This window comes from Patella vulgata, chromosome 3, assembly GCF_932274485.2.
Source record: "Patella vulgata chromosome 3, xgPatVulg1.2, whole genome shotgun sequence".
Lineage (NCBI taxonomy): Eukaryota > Metazoa > Mollusca > Gastropoda > Patellidae > Patella > Patella vulgata.
In genome coordinates, this window is record NC_065881.2 from 18,705,436 (window position 1) to 18,723,540 (window position 18,105).

General features: G+C 37.3%; 1 protein-coding gene across 1 annotated transcript; it reads left to right on the forward strand.

The window, feature by feature from the left end:
* Positions 1-6: 6 nt before the first annotated feature.
* On the forward strand, positions 7-17,704 carry LOC126815485 (putative ferric-chelate reductase 1). The gene is made up of 9 exons (XM_050541156.2): positions 7-835; positions 7,614-7,757; positions 9,251-9,399; positions 10,406-10,497; positions 10,677-10,773; positions 12,845-13,063; positions 13,441-13,536; positions 15,035-15,191; positions 17,462-17,704. Exons 1-9 carry the CDS (start codon positions 781-783, stop codon positions 17,626-17,628), a joined length of 1,176 nt encoding a protein of 391 aa, XP_050397113.1. The 5' UTR covers positions 7-780; the 3' UTR covers positions 17,629-17,704.
* Positions 17,705-18,105: the final 401 nt, after the last annotated feature.

Below are 18,105 nucleotides of genomic sequence, written 5' to 3' on the forward strand. Positions count from 1 at the left end.
TTCCACGAGAAGGCGCCCATATCTTTAAGTCAAATACACTCACACCAGGGATGGAAACCACGACCACTAGGCCATCCCAGCCCATTAGATGAGGATTGATGTGTATATTAAACAGCAAAAGAAACGTCAGGTTGCTATGTTATTCTGAATAGACGCATTGCATGATACTTGCCAAATGTTGTTATTGTATATTTGTGACCAAATCTCCACCGGAAAACGGCCAGGAGTTCTGGATGGAAAACATGCCACTTGACTTTATGAACTATAAAGCGCACGTATTAGAACATCATTAAATATCCTGTCTGCTCACCCAACAGAATACATCATTAAATTTCTTGCCCGCTCTGTACTGACTGAAAGTGAATGACGTCGTTGATAAAACCATAATATCTTATTTCTATTCTATTGAAGAAGATTATACAGTCTTTAACGCACATTTCTAATTCAGTTTGGACGCTTGTTTTAATGTCTTCACTAAATATTTTAAATAACTACAAAAATGTACGTTTAGATAATAAACAATCTGTAAAATCTTTAAAGCATATAAAATGTGCATGCATTGTATAGTTATCCTGCACTATATTTTTAACCGAAGGTAGAGATTAAGGCTCTTTGGCCTTCTTTTTATATTGAGCTATGATAAATAAACAAGAAGTAGTTCGTAACACGCGGACGTCGATAACAGTCATCTGGCAATTGCATATACACCAAGTTACCAGAAATTGTTTTAATTTTTAAATATAAGACTACTTTTAGAGAAAAATTACTGACATATTGTTCATGATGAGGATCTTTCCTGTTTTGTGTTTTTGCTTGGTTATTTATGTGAAGAAAGGTAAGTCAGTCATTCTCTTACCCAATCTAAGTTTATAAAGGGGCGATGTTGAACATGAATTGAAATGAAATAGGGTGTAACATCCTATTGTGTTGCTCTGAACTGCAGGGCTAATGAAGACGGACCTAAATGAAATGAAATGAAATGGAGTTTAACGTCCTACTGTTCTGCTCCTAAACTGGGAAAATGAAGACGGGCATACGCCATACAGTGTGCTATGAGGGAGATTTTGCCCGGGCAGCGGCGCTACGGCCTACTCTTATATAGAATTCCAACTGCCAAGGATCTTTTACGTGCACGCCAATGTGTACACGGGATCTCGGATTTTCGTCCCATGCGAACAACTAGACAGCTGTCCTTGTCAGGACCTCCGTCCTGCATCACTGACAAGGGGAAACCACGCCGGAAAATCTGGTTGAACTTTCTCGGCTAATGCAGGGATTGAACAGGGAGATTTTGCCCGGACAGCGGCACTACGGCCTACTCTTACATCGAATTCCAACTGTCAAGGGATCTTTTACGTGCGATGTTGAACATATCTTTCATCGACGATTTTGTTATCCACATCTCTAATGGTTTTGTTGCAGAATTATTTCAAACAGTTATTTAATTTTGAATGCTTCATAAAGTTATTATATGATCTTTCTAGCTATCAATTGCGGCTAATCGGTAAGAAATAAATTTACTTTTGACCTGATTTCTATACAATGAATTTATTTCTATTAGTTAATGTGTCGATATTAGAGTACAGTTATTGTATTTGTATTTCTATTAGTTAATGTGTCGACATTACAGTACAGGTATTGTAGTTGTATTATATTATTGTTAATGTGTCGATATTAGAGTACAGGTATTGTATTTGTATTATTATTAATGTGTCGATATTAGAGTACGGGTATATAGTTGTTCTCTCTTTGTAAGACATTGGGCCTGCTTCATGAAATTTTAACGAAGATAAAATCCAAATTTTAGAAATTTGATTGGATAATATTATATTGATTTTAGTGCTTAGCCAATCAAACTTGAAGTATCTACTAAAATTTGGATTTTATCGTCAGTTAAACATACATTATGCAAGAGCTAAATCTGCCTATTGCAGGTCTTTCTTTAGGCCTGAAATGTTTCCTAAATTAATAATTAGACATTAGTTACCCTATCCAGACCATAATCAACTCTAGATGGCATCGCTAGCCTGCGATCTTAAGTGGATTGTGATCCGCTTTACTGCATAACTTTCCATCTCGATTAAACGATTAAATGGATAATCGAGACTATGCTGTTTAACGTACTGACTTTAGTAATGATGACCGAGGCTAGGCAGAAATTTTATTCGCTTAGTTCTCGGTTCATAGTGGATCAATTTGAATGAAATTTTCAGCAACTTGCCTCTACGTCATCTAGTTTTTAATTATTATAGTGAGAACTGCCAACTCGTTATCGAATCTCCCATAATGTATCTTTAAGATTTCGAGAAACAAGGTCCAAAACTTTTTTTTTTCAAATTCTAATTCGTGTTTTTTATTTTAAAGTTACAATTTCATATTTTCTAAGAAAGTCAAAACATAATTATTTCTATGTCTTTTGCCAACTCACTATTATACGATCATAGGTTATCTTTCTCACACTTAAAAATCTTCACACCGGAAATAATAACACAATTACCTCCCAATTACCTCCCTTGTTTTCCTATTCCCCACCATGGAATAGCTATCTTCAAACGTTTGAATTTGAAGTTGAAAATTATATTCATGCCAATTTCTCAACTGGCAATAGTTAATTATAGGATTAATAGGATTATTCTTTAACAAGGTAGGACTGTTTATAGATACCATCTATTTTAGGGCTTTATTTTAATACATTTTAAAAATATAACTTAAAAATATAAAATTTTAACTTTAAATATTATGGAAAATATTGAGTTACAGGTTTAGCTCCTTTAATATGTAAGGCCATTGAATCGCTAATCTTTGTTGGAATAGATATTGTTTGCTTAAGGGATTTGTTGAAACGGGTATTTTTAGAGTTTGTGCTGTGTCACTGGCTTTTCAAAATATATTATTGTGTCACTGGTTATTTTGCTTTGTCACAGACATGACTGTTACGTTCCTTCAAGGTTAAATGGGGATTGTCATCGATTCGAGTTCTGGTATATCAACCCCGGGCTTTTATTGGACACGAAGTAAAGTTGTCGGTAATCGAAACGAGTGGACGTTTTTGGGAGAGAGAGAGAGAGAGAGAGACTTCAGTTGTTGGAAGAAACCGGAGGACCTGGAGAAAACACACGATATTTGACACGATGTAAGGTCGTTTGCGAATCCTGTGGATGGTGTTACTTTTCATTTCTGATTACGTTGTTCATTTCCCTTAGACACTGTAGAATCACTGATCAACAACACAGTAAATATATGAACACCAGACAGTGAATCAAATCTGATACTTCTATAGAAAAGGTTTACCAAGACAGACAAGAAGAAGCTCTTAAAATATACCCCATAGTAATAACCACTTTAATATTGAAGAATACATGGGATTAAATACACTTTATGTTATTAACACCATTATCATGAATATCAAATTCTTATTTACAATACAAAAATCCAACAAACAGCGGTTGAAATCCGAGTTAGATAAATAGGCATTGCTTATAAAAGAGGGGGCTTTATCAGAATTTGGCTTAACCCCCAAAACAAACAGCAATAATGACGGACGCCCACCTGTCAATACTGTTCTTTTCGGCTAATACAAAAGATTATCATGTATCCAGACGCAGAAAAATCCACAGTCAATCAGGTTTTCTACTAGGTGTCATTTTTAAATTACACGTACCTTCACGACAAATTGATAAAACGATGCATCTTAAACAAGCATTGCCGCAATTCTGGTTCCCTTTTTTTCGTTTTACTTTCCATTTTTTATAGTTTACCGAACTCCGTATTAGAAAATTAGAATCATAAAAACGAAAGGAAATAAAGATATAATTTTAATTACATTAACATTGATATAAAAACGCAGTCACAATTATTTCACACTTTAACAACAAAGAACCAAGTTTAATAAATAAATCCCAAAAGTACAGTTCCTTAACACTTACATTAGATATTCCTATATCAAAGAGGCAGCCATGGTACCTCAGTGTGTAATACATTGGTTCACCAGCCAGGCGGTCCCAGGTTCGAGTAAGTTTTCGAAGAGGTGAAAACGGCGCCATCGGGGCATGTCTTTCAAAGCATAGTGTATGCCAACCTTTATTATCCCAGTCGGCGCAGAGAGATAGGACGTTATAAATAAATGAATACATGATATAGTTCATAAAATTATGATATTATTACCGTTTGTTTGTTTGTTATTTCTTTATTTTTTAAGTAGTAGAGGTTTGAAAGACCAGGGTCCTGTTTCACGAAATTTTTAACTAAAAATAAAATCCAAATTTTAGTAGATACTTCAATTTTGATTGGCTAAGCACTACAATCAGTCTAATATTATCCAATCAAATTACTAAAATTTGGATTTTATCATAGTTAAAATTTCGTGAAACAGGCCCCAGGCCCCGAGATCACAAAGCATTCTCATACTTAAGTTAACAAATTTACTCAACTTTCAATCATTGTTTATGAGAGATATCTTTGATCCAGAAACACAGAACTTTGCACATAGTTTCTTATTGATGTATTTGATACATTAAAACAACAAAAGTTTTATAAAGGGCTATATTTTAGTTCAAATAAGGCGAACAATTTTGAGTAAATTCTTAACTTAAGTCTAAGAATGCTTTGTGAATTTGGAGCTGGAGAGATTTAAAGTATCGTAGATCTGATAAATAATAGTTGCTGGGCCCATATCGGTTGGAGAGGTTTTACCTTTTTGCCCGTACAATAGACACCTGTATGTACGCAACTGTGTGTACAATAAAGTTGGCTGATGCCTTTAAACTATTATTTAACATATATCCACCGAGTACAAATTTAATTCAGATATGATGTACTTAACATACGGACAAACTATTTACAGGCCTTGCAATGATACAAGCTAACTGTGGTATCAATACACGATTTTACACATAATTCATACGATAACCCATTGATGCACGAAGGCTTATCATGCAGTAAATATGATCCCGACAGCTAAGAGATACTGGTGCGAGGTTCTTTATTAAAAAGGTCAAACATTCTATTTACAAAACTTCGTTTGGTGTTGACCTATTTGCATAAGAATACATTTTACTGAATATGCCCGCCAAGCTTAAATCGCTTTATTCCTATAGATCAAGTCTAATGATGCGAATACTCGCGAAATAGAAAGTATGATTTTGTACGGTCGAATTATTGACTTACATCTTCTTTTTGGTGGACGTCTGAGGTATAAGACGAATGTTGAGCATAGAACGAATGCGTCCATGGCATGCATAGTGTCTATCCAAGGAATGCTGAGCGTACGTTGCAAATGGCAAACGAATTCCAAACATATGCCAAGCGTGCTGCAACCGGTTACATGGCGTGTTTTCGCTGATCCATGTATACGCTCTTCGACTCAAGACGTCCATGAGTCGACACCCTAAGGAGTCGACATCTCCAGACCAGTTCCACTAAAGTTCCAGTTCCAGTATGTCTCCCCAGAATCCTATTGGCATGATTGTGAAGATGCAGTCGGGTAAGAATTAGCCAGCCAGCAAAAATTGCATCACCATGGGCCAGCCAAGGCTACATCCTCTCCATTCCCTCCAGATTCACACAGATCTCCACCCCACTCCCTCCATTACTCCATGGCGCCGATGACTCTGTTCACGGGTGCCACCACAGTTTCTCAATCACCTCCAATGTCTCCGAGAAGAACTATGGAGTAGAAATTCTGCAATACACAACTGAGCCTCACTAAAGACCATATCTTATAAGAGAACCAGACTGAGAATTAGGCTACAATAATCGTACTTTAAACCCTACTCCATTTCCTTCAATGTAGCACATATAAAACACTCAATATATAAATCAACACTTGAAGGCACTCTGGAAAATGACGGTCTTAAGGTTTTTTCGAAACGTAGTTAATGATGATGCATTTTTCAGAGATCCACTTAAACTATTCCATAATTCAGGAGTAGCATAGCTAAAGGCTCTTGTCCCTGCGATTGTCTTATTTTTTTTTAACAAGTAGGTTACTTGAAGATGATCACAGGGATCTGGATGGAGTATATGGGATCGGGAGATGTTCTAGGTATTCTGGGACAAATTCGCTGTTTAGAGTTGAATAGGTCGTGGATAAAATATTGAATTCGATGCTGTAATTGATTGAGAGCCAGTGAAGTTCTTTCAAAATTGGACTGTTATTCTCAGATGACTTCGACCTAGTAACTATCCTAGCAGCTTTATTTGTAGTTTCTGCAAACGGCCAATTTGATAATTGGGAGAATTATATAGGAGTGAGTTGCAATAGTCGATTCTGGATGTTAACTAGCATCTTCGCTGTTGGCTGTCAATAAAATTGCGTTTTTTTCGCAAAAATTGTACGCCCAAATTTCGTACAGACTTCAACTGCAGTGTCACTAATTTTCAAACAATTGTTTTTTGTTTTGCTGACATGGTATTTACTTCCAATTTTATGTAATTCGATCATGTCATCATTTAACTTCAGCTTATTTGTCTTCATCAAGTATCGGATTTCTGACAAACACTTTTCCAGTCTACCAATCTCGTCTTCCCCATTGGAATGCTTGAAACCTATGTAAAGCTGCGTATCGTCATCATATAGCTGGTACTTCTGGTTATTGTGGCGTGTGGTAACACCAAGGAACGAATAGCATGGGGAACTAAGACCGAACCTTGTGGTACCCCGTACTTCACGGCATTTGGTTTAGAACTATGTCCGCCAACTACCACAGTTTGGAATCGCCCACTGGGTAAGATGTAATCCATGATAGAGCTGTTTCTGTGATGCCAAATTCTGCTGAAAGTCGTCTTAACACACTTTGATGCTCAAGGGTGTCGGCTGCTGCACTAAGATACAGTAAAACAAGAAATTCACTTTTATTGGCATCCATTTCCCTAAGGATACCATGTTGTTCTCTCATTAAGGCTGTCTCAGTACTGTGTTTGGACTTGTAGGCGGATTGCCAAGGCTCTATCAAATTGTTGCAACGTAGATGACAGATCATTTGTTCAGCAACAACGTCTTCCATAATTTTGGATATGAATGAGAGATTGAACACTGTCCTATAGTTTTTAAGTTCATCTGGATCTGATGATGGTTTCTTCAGAAGCGGATTTACTAAAGCTAGTTTCATTTGAACTGGAACTCTACCTATTTCAATACAGCTGTTCACAATGTCGGCTATGGCCGGGGAAATTTCAGATATACATGATTTAGTAATTTTCGTCGGTATGTTTTTGAGGCATAGACATAGACTGGGTGTTATTACCACCATACATTATACCCTTCAAATTGTTATTGATAATAAATAGACTGGGTGCCATTACCATCATGCTTTATATCCTTCAATTTGTTATTGAGCACACAGTCTGGGTGTTATTACCACCCTTCTTTATTCCTTCAATTTGTTATTGATAATAAATAGAACAGGTGTAATAGCACCCTTTTTATACCACCCTCTTGTTGTTGATAATAAATACACCAGGTGTTATTACCACCATACTTTAGACGACCCCTCTTTTTGTTGATAGCCATGGACTGGGTTATAAATTATCTTACATCCCCCATCTGTTGTTGATAATTACAAGGTTAGTTCGGTAGGCTACACATGGAGACTTTCATTAAACTTTTATTTCAGGTACCTGCTATCCAAATGGTGCTCCTGCCTCAACATGTTTAACTTTGTATCCGCATCATCAATCAACTGTCCATCAAACATCAGCTACACCTTTTACTTTTGCTGTTGATAAAACTACATATCAGCCTTCTGACGAGCTTACAAGTAAGATACACATTTTATAACTAATGTTAATAAAACTATCAGAAATGAAATGGGGTTTAACGTCCTACTGTTCTGCTCCTATACTGGGCTAATGAAGACTGGCATACGCCATACAGTGTGTTATGAGGGAAATTTTGCCCGGGCACCGGCAATATCGCCTACTCTTATATCGAATTACAACTGCCAGAGGATCTTTTACGTGCATTCCAATATATACACGGGACCTCGGTTTTTCGTCTCATCCGCACAACTAGACAGCTATCCTTGTCAGGCCCTCCGTCCTGCATCACTGACAAGGGGGAAACCACGCCACGTGATCCCCCTAAAACTATCAGCCTTCTGAAGAACTTACAAGTAAGATACACATTTTATCACTAATGTTAATCAAACTATCAGCCTGATGGTGAACTTAAAAGTAAGATACAGCATTTGTAACTATTTGTAATCAAACTACCTAACAGCCAGATGATGTACTATACACATGTTACTAAACTGTTAATCAAACTGGGGGATCACGGTGGCTAAGTGGGTAAGACGCTGGCTCGCTAGCCTGGAGGTCGGGTGTTAAATCCCTGCATTGGCCGAGAAAGTTCATCCAGATTTTCCGGCGTGGTTCCCCTTGTCAGTGATGCAGGACCTGACAAGGACAACTGTCTAGTCGTTCGGATGGGACGAAAAAACGAGGTCCTGTGTACGCATTGGCGTGCACGTGAAAGATCCCTTGACAGTTTGAATTCGATATAAGAGTAGGTCGTAATGGCGCTATCCTGGCAAAATTTACCTCATAGCACACAGTATGGCGTATGCCCGTCTTCATTAGCCCAGTTCGGAGCAGAACAGTAGGACGTTAAACCCCATTTCATTTTGTTAATCAAACTACCAACCTTCTGATGAACAATAACTGATAGTCAAACTATCAGCCACCTTATAAGATACACATTTTACTATAACTGTAGATCAAACGAACCAACAGCCCCTTGATGAACTTACCAGTAAGATACTCATTGATGTGTATTTGAAATTAATATGTTTGTCTATCGCACTGAAATGATAAAATTTGGTTTTCTACGGTGTTTTTCATAATCTGCACCCGAGCCATATTTAGAGATAGCCTGGAAAACTGTTAGCTGAATTGTTATTGGGTAAGAAAGAGACCTTTGGCGGTTAAAATACAGGTCGTTTCGTTGTTTTATACTTTCGATCGCCTCCACTAATTTGATTAACCAATCAGCATTGATGTTACTAGTGAGATACCTACAGTTCAGTGCACCGCATGTCAAGAACTCGCCGCAACAGGCCGTTTCATTGGCCAATCCCTCACATCAACCAGAACGCGGGTTATATAACAACTCTTCAAGGTCTTAGTGTAATGTAGTAAAACTAAATTTTTAACTATAAAAACGAAACGCAATAGGATTGTCGTATGGTTATACGATCATAGCTTACGTTACGTGTCTTGGGGACCTATGTTTTACGTTTTCTATTATTTTTAGTTACGATTGGATCGACAAATAATAAAGAGTTTAAAGGGATAGAAATAAAGGTTCACAGAGTTGATGGCAATCAAGAAGTTCCTGAAGGACAATTTACAGAGTTTGATGAAATTAAACTGAAAACGAATGACTGCTTTGGTGGACAAAAGGTATAAGGGTTGATTCTTAAAATGGACGAAAATGTGTCAAAAGTATACATTAAAGGAACTAAATTCCTATTTTTTGGAACCTAAAATTTACGAAAATTGTTCAAAAATTACATATCGCATGTATTATTAGTATATGTAAACTGATTTAATTTTTTTTAAAACTTAATTGTTATTTCTTTTCAGTCGAAATACGTCCAAATTGTATCTCAGTCGGACATAGCTGGTTATTTCGGTTTACTTAACCACTGACATTTTGCCCGATTACAAATGGCACTGAGAGCATGGAGTACACTATACTCCTCGCATTGTTTCGTTTGATTATACCTAAACCCACTTACCACTGCTGTAAAGGAAGCAAACTTCTGTTCCAAATTATGACTGGCCAATAGTCCGATTAACAACCAATAGCTAACTGCGTAACAGTATCATTACGCTTTAAACAGAGCTCCAAATTGGATCAAATATGTTTACATAACGTTACGTCATGCCTCACGATTTTATTATGCCCAATTAACCAGTGCATAGCAGAATATTGCAGAGAACAAATTGTGTGACAAACGAGGCTATCAACATGGATACAATGTAGCAATACTGTATGGCGACGAACATTACTTTCACTGTTTTTAATACCTTAAATCATTGTCCAAAGTTTTAGGGAAGACCCCAGATTAAACGAAGTGCTGTCATGTTGCTGTACTTGGGATAGACTCCCTCCAAAACTCAAGTATCAGAAGCCAATCCAGTAATGGCCAGAGAGGGATTTCTCGGGCCATTGCTTCAGAAGTATGAGAGTACACGTCCTTGTCGACTGATTTAAAAATGTTCACTGTGTCTTAAATGGTGTATGTATAATAATTATAAGTATCCTATATTGTCAGGTAAGATAACAACATCGACTAATAAATCGTGTCTGGATAATATTGAGTAAGAACTTTAGCCGTTTAAATGAATCTTTGTTCATTTGTAAACCACATAGATATATGATCATTTTTATTTCTATTCACAGAATTTAATAACACACAATAACAGCGACGCCGTGACGTCATTGACAATAAAATGGCGGGCACCGGGTCAGAATATAGGAGCTATTCAGTTCACGTATGTATCCTGATGTATTAAATGCCATTGTTATCGATTGAGGTATTCACTAGAATGTATATTAGGGTGAAAGCAATAAAAACATTAACATAAAACAAAACATAAAATTGGCATGCTATGGCATATTGATGATTCATAGTATCTATAACGTACCATAACATTAATATATTCCTTTCCAGGGCAACAATTGTTGAGAGCTTTAGCGTATTTTGGTTTAATGTTAAGACTGTTGTTCAACCTGCTTCTAACAATAATATTGTTGATCCTGTATTCCAGGTGGGTTTAAAATAATTGACATTAATACTATCGTAATAAGGCGGCAGTTGTTTTTAAAGTGATAGATTAGGTTATGCGAAAATCTCGTTTATAACGTAAGTGGAGATTTGGGTTTGGATTTTAGAAGCTATATACATAAGTAAATGACATTTATAAGAATGTAGTCCCAAAATTGTGTTAGATATGTAAACTCAAATATTGCAGTTCCCCCATCATTTTTCCCCATTATATCATTTCTATAAATAGTAACCTGCTCCAGCCACAGCGGTGGGCCATCAAAGGCCCAGCTTTGGGCATGTTTTGTAGTCAAATGACTACAAAAAAGTTACTGGCCTATAACCCCCTTAATTTCCAAATACACTGACCTCAAACTGTACTGTACATAGCTTAACATAGCTTGAAATAAAGGTGAAACCTTGCCGAATAATTATATGATTTGATTAAACCCAATTGCTATGCGAAATTTCTGTTCATTTTAATATGGCCGCCGAACCACAATCACGTGATATCATGTCACGCCAAAATACAGAAAAACTGTTCGGAAAGATAAGATTAAGACTTCAGTGGCCAACTCTTCACTGTTTGTAACATAATTACTTATTTCATTGCAAACTGTGGTGATATGTGCTAAAAATTTTTACAATTAAACCTAATTTTATTTGCTCAAAGCCTCAAATAGTTTATCAATTGTAGCTGTGAATAAGAATTATCACGGCTCAAATATTGCAGCTAACTGCATGATGTACAGTTTCTTAATCCGAGTCAGTGTAGAAAAGTAGGCCCTTACCCCATTTCAATTCATTTTCATCATGCGTGATATATGTCATATAACTTTTAATTGAATGAACGCATGAATAGATATGTCTTCTAGAAAAGTACAAATATGTATAATAATAGATTTTGAGAGAGCGACATACAAAGAAATCTGTCTTATGTAATTTACCTCTCTAGAAGTATCAATGGGAAAGAATGTTATAATAACAGAATTTATGTACTTTTCGCGTCGACATCGACAAAAGAAAAATCATATACTTCAGGTAGAACTTGCATTGAAAGGCAAAGTTTCTCGCAAGCTGCAATGGATGACTTAAAATAGGTTCACACACTTAATTTTAAGACGAGCCCTTGACTCGTTAAAGGCGAACGAATCGCGCTATAGATATTTACAGCTTAACTGATAAATTCCTCAGTAGAGTAAGATGGATTTTGTGAATGAAACATGCATATTATGCTGGGTAGCTAAAATCCCTCTTATGGCCGTCATCGTGAGAAAAATCGCCCGTTTTCATTCCACACACATACAACTAAAAACGACAAAAAGTTGAACTGTTTTGCTTAAAAAAAACTAGTGCGAAAACAGCATGTTTTATTTCTTTGATCAATTAAATTTGAACTATCTGAACACCTGATATCACCTACAAATGTTCTTCTATTGACCTCAGTATGTGTGATTTATATAAAATGTTTTGCCTTTTAATGTTGCACGCCTTGAGTGCCGATATAGCGCCCAAATAATAGAAATCGAAAATAATAGAGATCGAAAATGGAAACTATAATATGCTGATAAGGTTATTATTAGGTTATTATGTATAAAGTCGTTTGTGACCGTAATAGCCCGAAATCCAAAGACGCCATACTTCTTCCTGCGAAATTGAGAGTTAAAGGATTAAAACTAACAATAGGATATTAGTATTTGGGAACTAATTATCTCTAGCCTCCACTTTAAAGGAATACATAAATACATAAAAATATATACATAAATAAATTAAAAAAAATACGTCCAAGTAAATTCATATATGCTAGCTGTCTGCTCTTTATAGGCGTCTTCAGATATTAATAATGTATACAAAAAATTAACTTTATAACCATACATAATATACATTCCTAGAATAATAGATTTCCCTGGCAATGGATTATAAACAGTATCGGGTAGCATACACGAAAAGGCCATATACTATATAATACATAATATTTATAAATATTTACACAGAAAACTTCAATTATTCATTGTATTATATAATGCTTTACGGATACTATAGTACACTTACACAACATCTGAATATTTTTACAGATACCTACTATACCAGCAGAATTTACACCAATAAACTTTAATAACTGCGGTCAAACTAAGGGCTGTTTTTACCACCCAAAAACCTGTACGGGGGATGACTGTGCAGTGGCTGTAACTTATATGGATAATAAAGACGACACTTATACTATTGAATTAATTGGAGATGCAAATAACGGTGCTGGTTATATTGCTGCTGGGCTGTCTAAAGATAAAGCTATGGTATGTATTGATCTGTGTTTTATCCCGGTTGATGCAAGAAATGTGACGTTGAACCCCGGAGAGAGAGAGAGTGTGTGTGTGTGTTTAACGTCCACTCGACACAGACTAGGTCATTTCGGGACTAACATATGATTCAATTTTATTTCAATAATTCGCTTGCGCGTAGAGGTCTTTAGCAGTGAGACGAAACCGCAGGACCCGGAGAAAACCCACGACGCTGGACAGGCGACACTACTCCTTGCCACGTACAACCACATAAAGTCCGGAACTTCTTGCCTAGTCCATTGTATTAAATTAAACAGATGTAATTTTATCCACTCGTTTTGGTTACTTTGTCTTTAATAAAAAAAAAGAATAATATGCTTTAATATCATCAGGGAGAAGATGTGGTATTCTTCTGTTCAGTTGGTTCTGATACAGTTGGTGTTAAATTGGGTTACAATCCTGGTCAATATTCACAATTTGACTATACGGTAAGTATCAAATTACCAAGAAATAAACAGCTAGATGTGCACCTGAGAAGAGTCTGTAACTATGATAGTTAATTTTAGGAAAGCCGCGGTGGCTTAATGTGTAAGTCGCTGGCTCACTTACCATGTTGGTAGAGACAGTGTGGTTTTCCCTTGGCATAGAGCCTGACGAGGACACAGCGTCTTGTCGTTGCCGTGTACGTAAAAGTACCCATCTACAGATATAAGAACCGCAGCGACCGCTGTCCGAGCCAGATATCCCCAATAGCACACTGTATGGCTTATGCCCATATTCATTAGCCCATACTCGGCGCCGAAACTTTGGGCGTTAAACCCTATTTCATTTCATTTTAGATACAGATTGACAGAGTATGATTATCTAATTAATTAATATTGTTCCAGTCGGAGCGTAATACGTAAACCCCCATTTCATTTTCGTTTCGTTAACATTGATTTAAGGGACAACATACAAAACTAAATAAACATACACGAATTTCTGCACTCCCATTCCTAATATATGTAATTTACTTTTCACTTCATAAGTTTGTAAAATTACTGTTTATTAATGAGAGACTAGTCTTCATCAAACAGTTAAAATATATAAAATATGATGAGTCAATTCAAGTCAAAGGTGAAAGTGGTATAATGTTAACACAAGTCATCATGTAGGATCAATCTTAGACCCTGTTTGTGTTTGAAATCTGACGAGTTAAAGGCTCAATACCACTCTTGTTGTAACTGAATAATATGTCCCATCTTTATTCTGGTCAACAAATTGTACTATTATACAATATTCCAATTAATTGATGATACAAATTTTATCTTAACACACCTAATTTAAAAAATTGGAAAAATTCAACTAAATAATTTGAAAAGCCTGACGTAAAGCTTTTCAAATGTTACTTAGATTTGAAAATATTTTTGAACCCTCTGGACAAGTAAAGTAGGATTTAATAGATAATTTACACAACAGGTAGGACACTAACACATCTAGTACTTAGAATAAGGCTATTTTTTATTTTCTGGAGCTGTCAAGCCAGCAAGAGTGTTATTGTCCCTTTAAGGCATATGGTGATCTGATTAACACGGAACGAAATATAGATCTGGGCCCTTATTCACGAAAACTTAAACTAAGATAAATCGAAATTTTAAGAAATACTGCAATTCGATTGGCTGACCAGTAAAATCAATTTGCATATATCCAATGAAGTTGCAGTAGTTCTTATAATTTCGGTTGTAACTTAGTTTAAGTTTTCGTGAATACGGGCCCAGTATTTTAATCAGATTGGGTATGTGGTGTTGTGCACCAATAATTATAGCAATTCTTAAGTATCCACCTTTAATCAATATTGCCATTAACAGATAAGAAATCGGAGCAATCTGTCATTATTTTACCGACTACATAGCTTGAAATATACTTGAAAACATTAGCTAATTTTAGACTTAAAAATAAGTTCTCAGTAATATCAGGGTTTTATCTTATACATAATTCATTTAATAGAGAGGTTTTACCAATGTTCAAACCCGTTTCGTGAATGGAAAGATATCCTGTCGATTTACCAGAAATAAAAACGCAACTCTGTACCAGGCACCAAACCTGAACTTTGACCTTTCCGAGGCATACTATCTTCTTGTAGCTTGGGGTGGAACTTATAGCAGTAAGTATCATTGATTCATTTAATATGTGCAGATGCTTTTGTTGCAGTGGGGGAGCGGTTGCACAGCACTGGTGGTTCAACCAGGGTGCGCCAGTGTCGATTCCCCCGTATTGGCCGACAATGTTCTAGGTGAGCGGATTCGACGAATAAATCAGAGGCCCCGTCCATATGTTGACATGCCTGTACATGAACCATTGGAAGTTGGAATTCGAAATACGAGTAGGCTGTAGCGGCTCTGTATGGACGAAATCCCCTACCCCCTATCCACATGACCCCATTTTATTTTTCTTTTAATCCTTTTATCTGATAAAAAAGAGCCATCGAAAATTGGGGGACATAAAAGGTGATACTATATGTATATTTTTAGAGTAGCACTGAATATATACTGAGCGCCATGGAAAACGCATCACTTAGTTTTTCGTACAACAAAATGATCCTGTAAACATATCTTATTTATTTTGCTTCTTATTGTGAATAATAATATTCAAATGGGAACACATCAATAACAACACATTTGTACACTTATGGCTTTTTAATCTGTAATCAAGGGTACAAAGTCAGAGGGGTCAAAACCAAAAGTACGACACAGATGTCAGTAGCGCGTTTGTCCTCCACGGGCCATCATCACGGTAGGTTACAGCATTAACGCGACCCCTGTGTAGGGCGGTCCGGTGATGAAATGTGAAGCCTCCCCACACCATTACACTTCCCCCACCCCATCGATTCGTTTCGAAGACGCAGCAGTCTGCAAGACGTCTCCACACACGTTGACGGCCATCAGCGTGATAAAGATGAAAGCGACTCTCATCACTGAAGAGCACACTTTGCCAGTCTACTCTTCTCCATGTCTGGTGTCCTTGAGCCCATATCAAACGCCGCTGACGGTGATGATCCCTGAGGATAGCTCCAACATAAGGTCGTCGTGCACGGAGTCCTACTTCTCTTAGACGACGTCTTACGGTGTTGGCACTTACTGGTCCTTGTCTTCCGACGACTGCTGCACCTATTCGAGTCGCTGGGCGGAATCTGTCACGCAGATGAGTGACCCGGATGTAGCGGTCTTGAGCCTGGGTTGTAACGCGTTGTGGACCAGGACGTTGACGGTCACGTGTTGATCCAGTAACTCGAACACGTTCCACCAACCTTACAATAGTGGACTGATGACAATTGAAGTGTCTGGCAATAGCACGTGTAGACATGCCAGCCCTGGACACTCCCATGGCTTCATTCCGTTGATTTTCAGTAAGTCTCGGCATCTCTAGCTCGATTCCTTCACACGTCCAACAACAAATTACGACAGATTGACTTTTCACAGTTCATGTACTGCACATTAAGTTGAAAACATGCTTTTAAAGGGCTCACACACAATGCTGCACGTGAATATTGGGTTTTCCATGTGCATCTCGTGCTATATTTTTTTTGTGCACACGGGCCGATATTTTTTGCGTTTGGGAGCATTGTGTGAAACGGGGGGTTGGGATGGCTTAGTGGTCTAGAGTGTCACGCTTCGACCTCTAGTTGGCCGGTCACCTCTGGCTTGCGGCTGTGGTTTCGATCCCAGGTGTGAGCGTATGTGGCTTGGAGATAGGGGCGCCTTCTCAACCTCGTGGGTTTACTCCGGGTACTCCGGTTTCCTCCCACAGCAAAGACCCCTGCGGGTGCGCTAAGATCATTAAAATGAACTTGTCTGCGATATCACCTTCGGTGGAAGCGGACGTTAAACGCTAAAAACAACAACAATTGTGTGAAACAATAGTTCATAGTATTGCATAATATTATACATACAAAACCACTTAGTAATAAAATTTTGAAAAAAAAGTGATGCGTGTTCCATGGCGCTCAGTATATAAATGATAAATGACATCAACGTACTGCAATTAAACGGCGGAAAAAGAAGTTGACAGAAAATAATTAAGAATTTACTTAGGCCTCAATATGTATGATAAATGGACAGTAAGTTATGAAAAATTACCCTCTGAAAAATGGACCTCCCCTCAACGAATTTAGTTGACAGACATGGCGTCTAACAACAGTTTATTTATAACTTTAGGTATCCGACTACGAGACTTACGATATCGCCCTTAGTGGAAGTGGACATAACGGTCACCCGCGAAAACAAAGGTTTGAGAGGATTTAAAGCAAATGTTTGATAGATTAATGAGTTTGAACATGATTTAGGCCAAATATATCATCAAATCACAGAGTTTTTACGCGGGAATGTATCTTTAAGACAAACAACTCATTATACCATTTTTTGTCATTTTATTTAGATACGGGTGAGGTGATGCATCACACTGATACTCCAGTTACCACCAACGAATTAGTCTCCCTGAAGGACACTACTCTACTGACAGTAGACGGGCCTGTATCTGGTGCTCAAACACTACGATGTATTCAGTTGATCACTGTCATTTCTCTACTACTTGTCTGGCTGTAAGAGGTCAATTAAAGAGAAACATACGCCGTATTAGTATATAATGAAGTGCACTTAATTACTTTTAGTCTTTACCCCCCCCCCCGTCTTCCCTTATCACTGTGTAGATAATATCTATAGTTCACCACATAAAATGTGACTTACCATCGCCGCCCCCCCCCCCAATTAGAAATCTTTGCTGGCACGTCAGCTGCGCTGCAACCGGGCGATATTAGAAGTATAATCGACTGGCAACGGTAATGATTTGTTCTAACATCCTTGAGACCCTTGCATTCAATCCAAATGTGTGAAACTGTCAAAGGAACATGACAATGTTCACATTCTGGTTAAGGCTCCCACGGGGAAATGAAAATTTGAGTTTAAAAATTTGACCAAGGCGAGAGTGACATCTTCTTCTTATTGAAGTGAGGGTTGTTACGTGAAGGTATAAATATATCCTGTATGAACAAAGTTTTATCGTGTGTTTGACCGCCCCCTTCC

Excerpts from the sequence above, each read along its gene's own strand:
- LOC126815485 (XM_050541156.2), top strand. The coding sequence starts at position 781 with ATGATGAGGATCTTTCCTGTTTTGTGTTTTTGCTTGGTTATTTATGTG. Across the intron at positions 836-7,613 it reads GGTTATTTATGTGAAGAAAG|GTACCTGCTATCCAAATGGT; the intron begins GTAAGTCAGTCA and ends CTTTTATTTCAG. Across the intron at positions 13,537-15,034 it reads ATTCACAATTTGACTATACG|AGAGGTTTTACCAATGTTCA; the intron begins GTAAGTATCAAA and ends TTCATTTAATAG.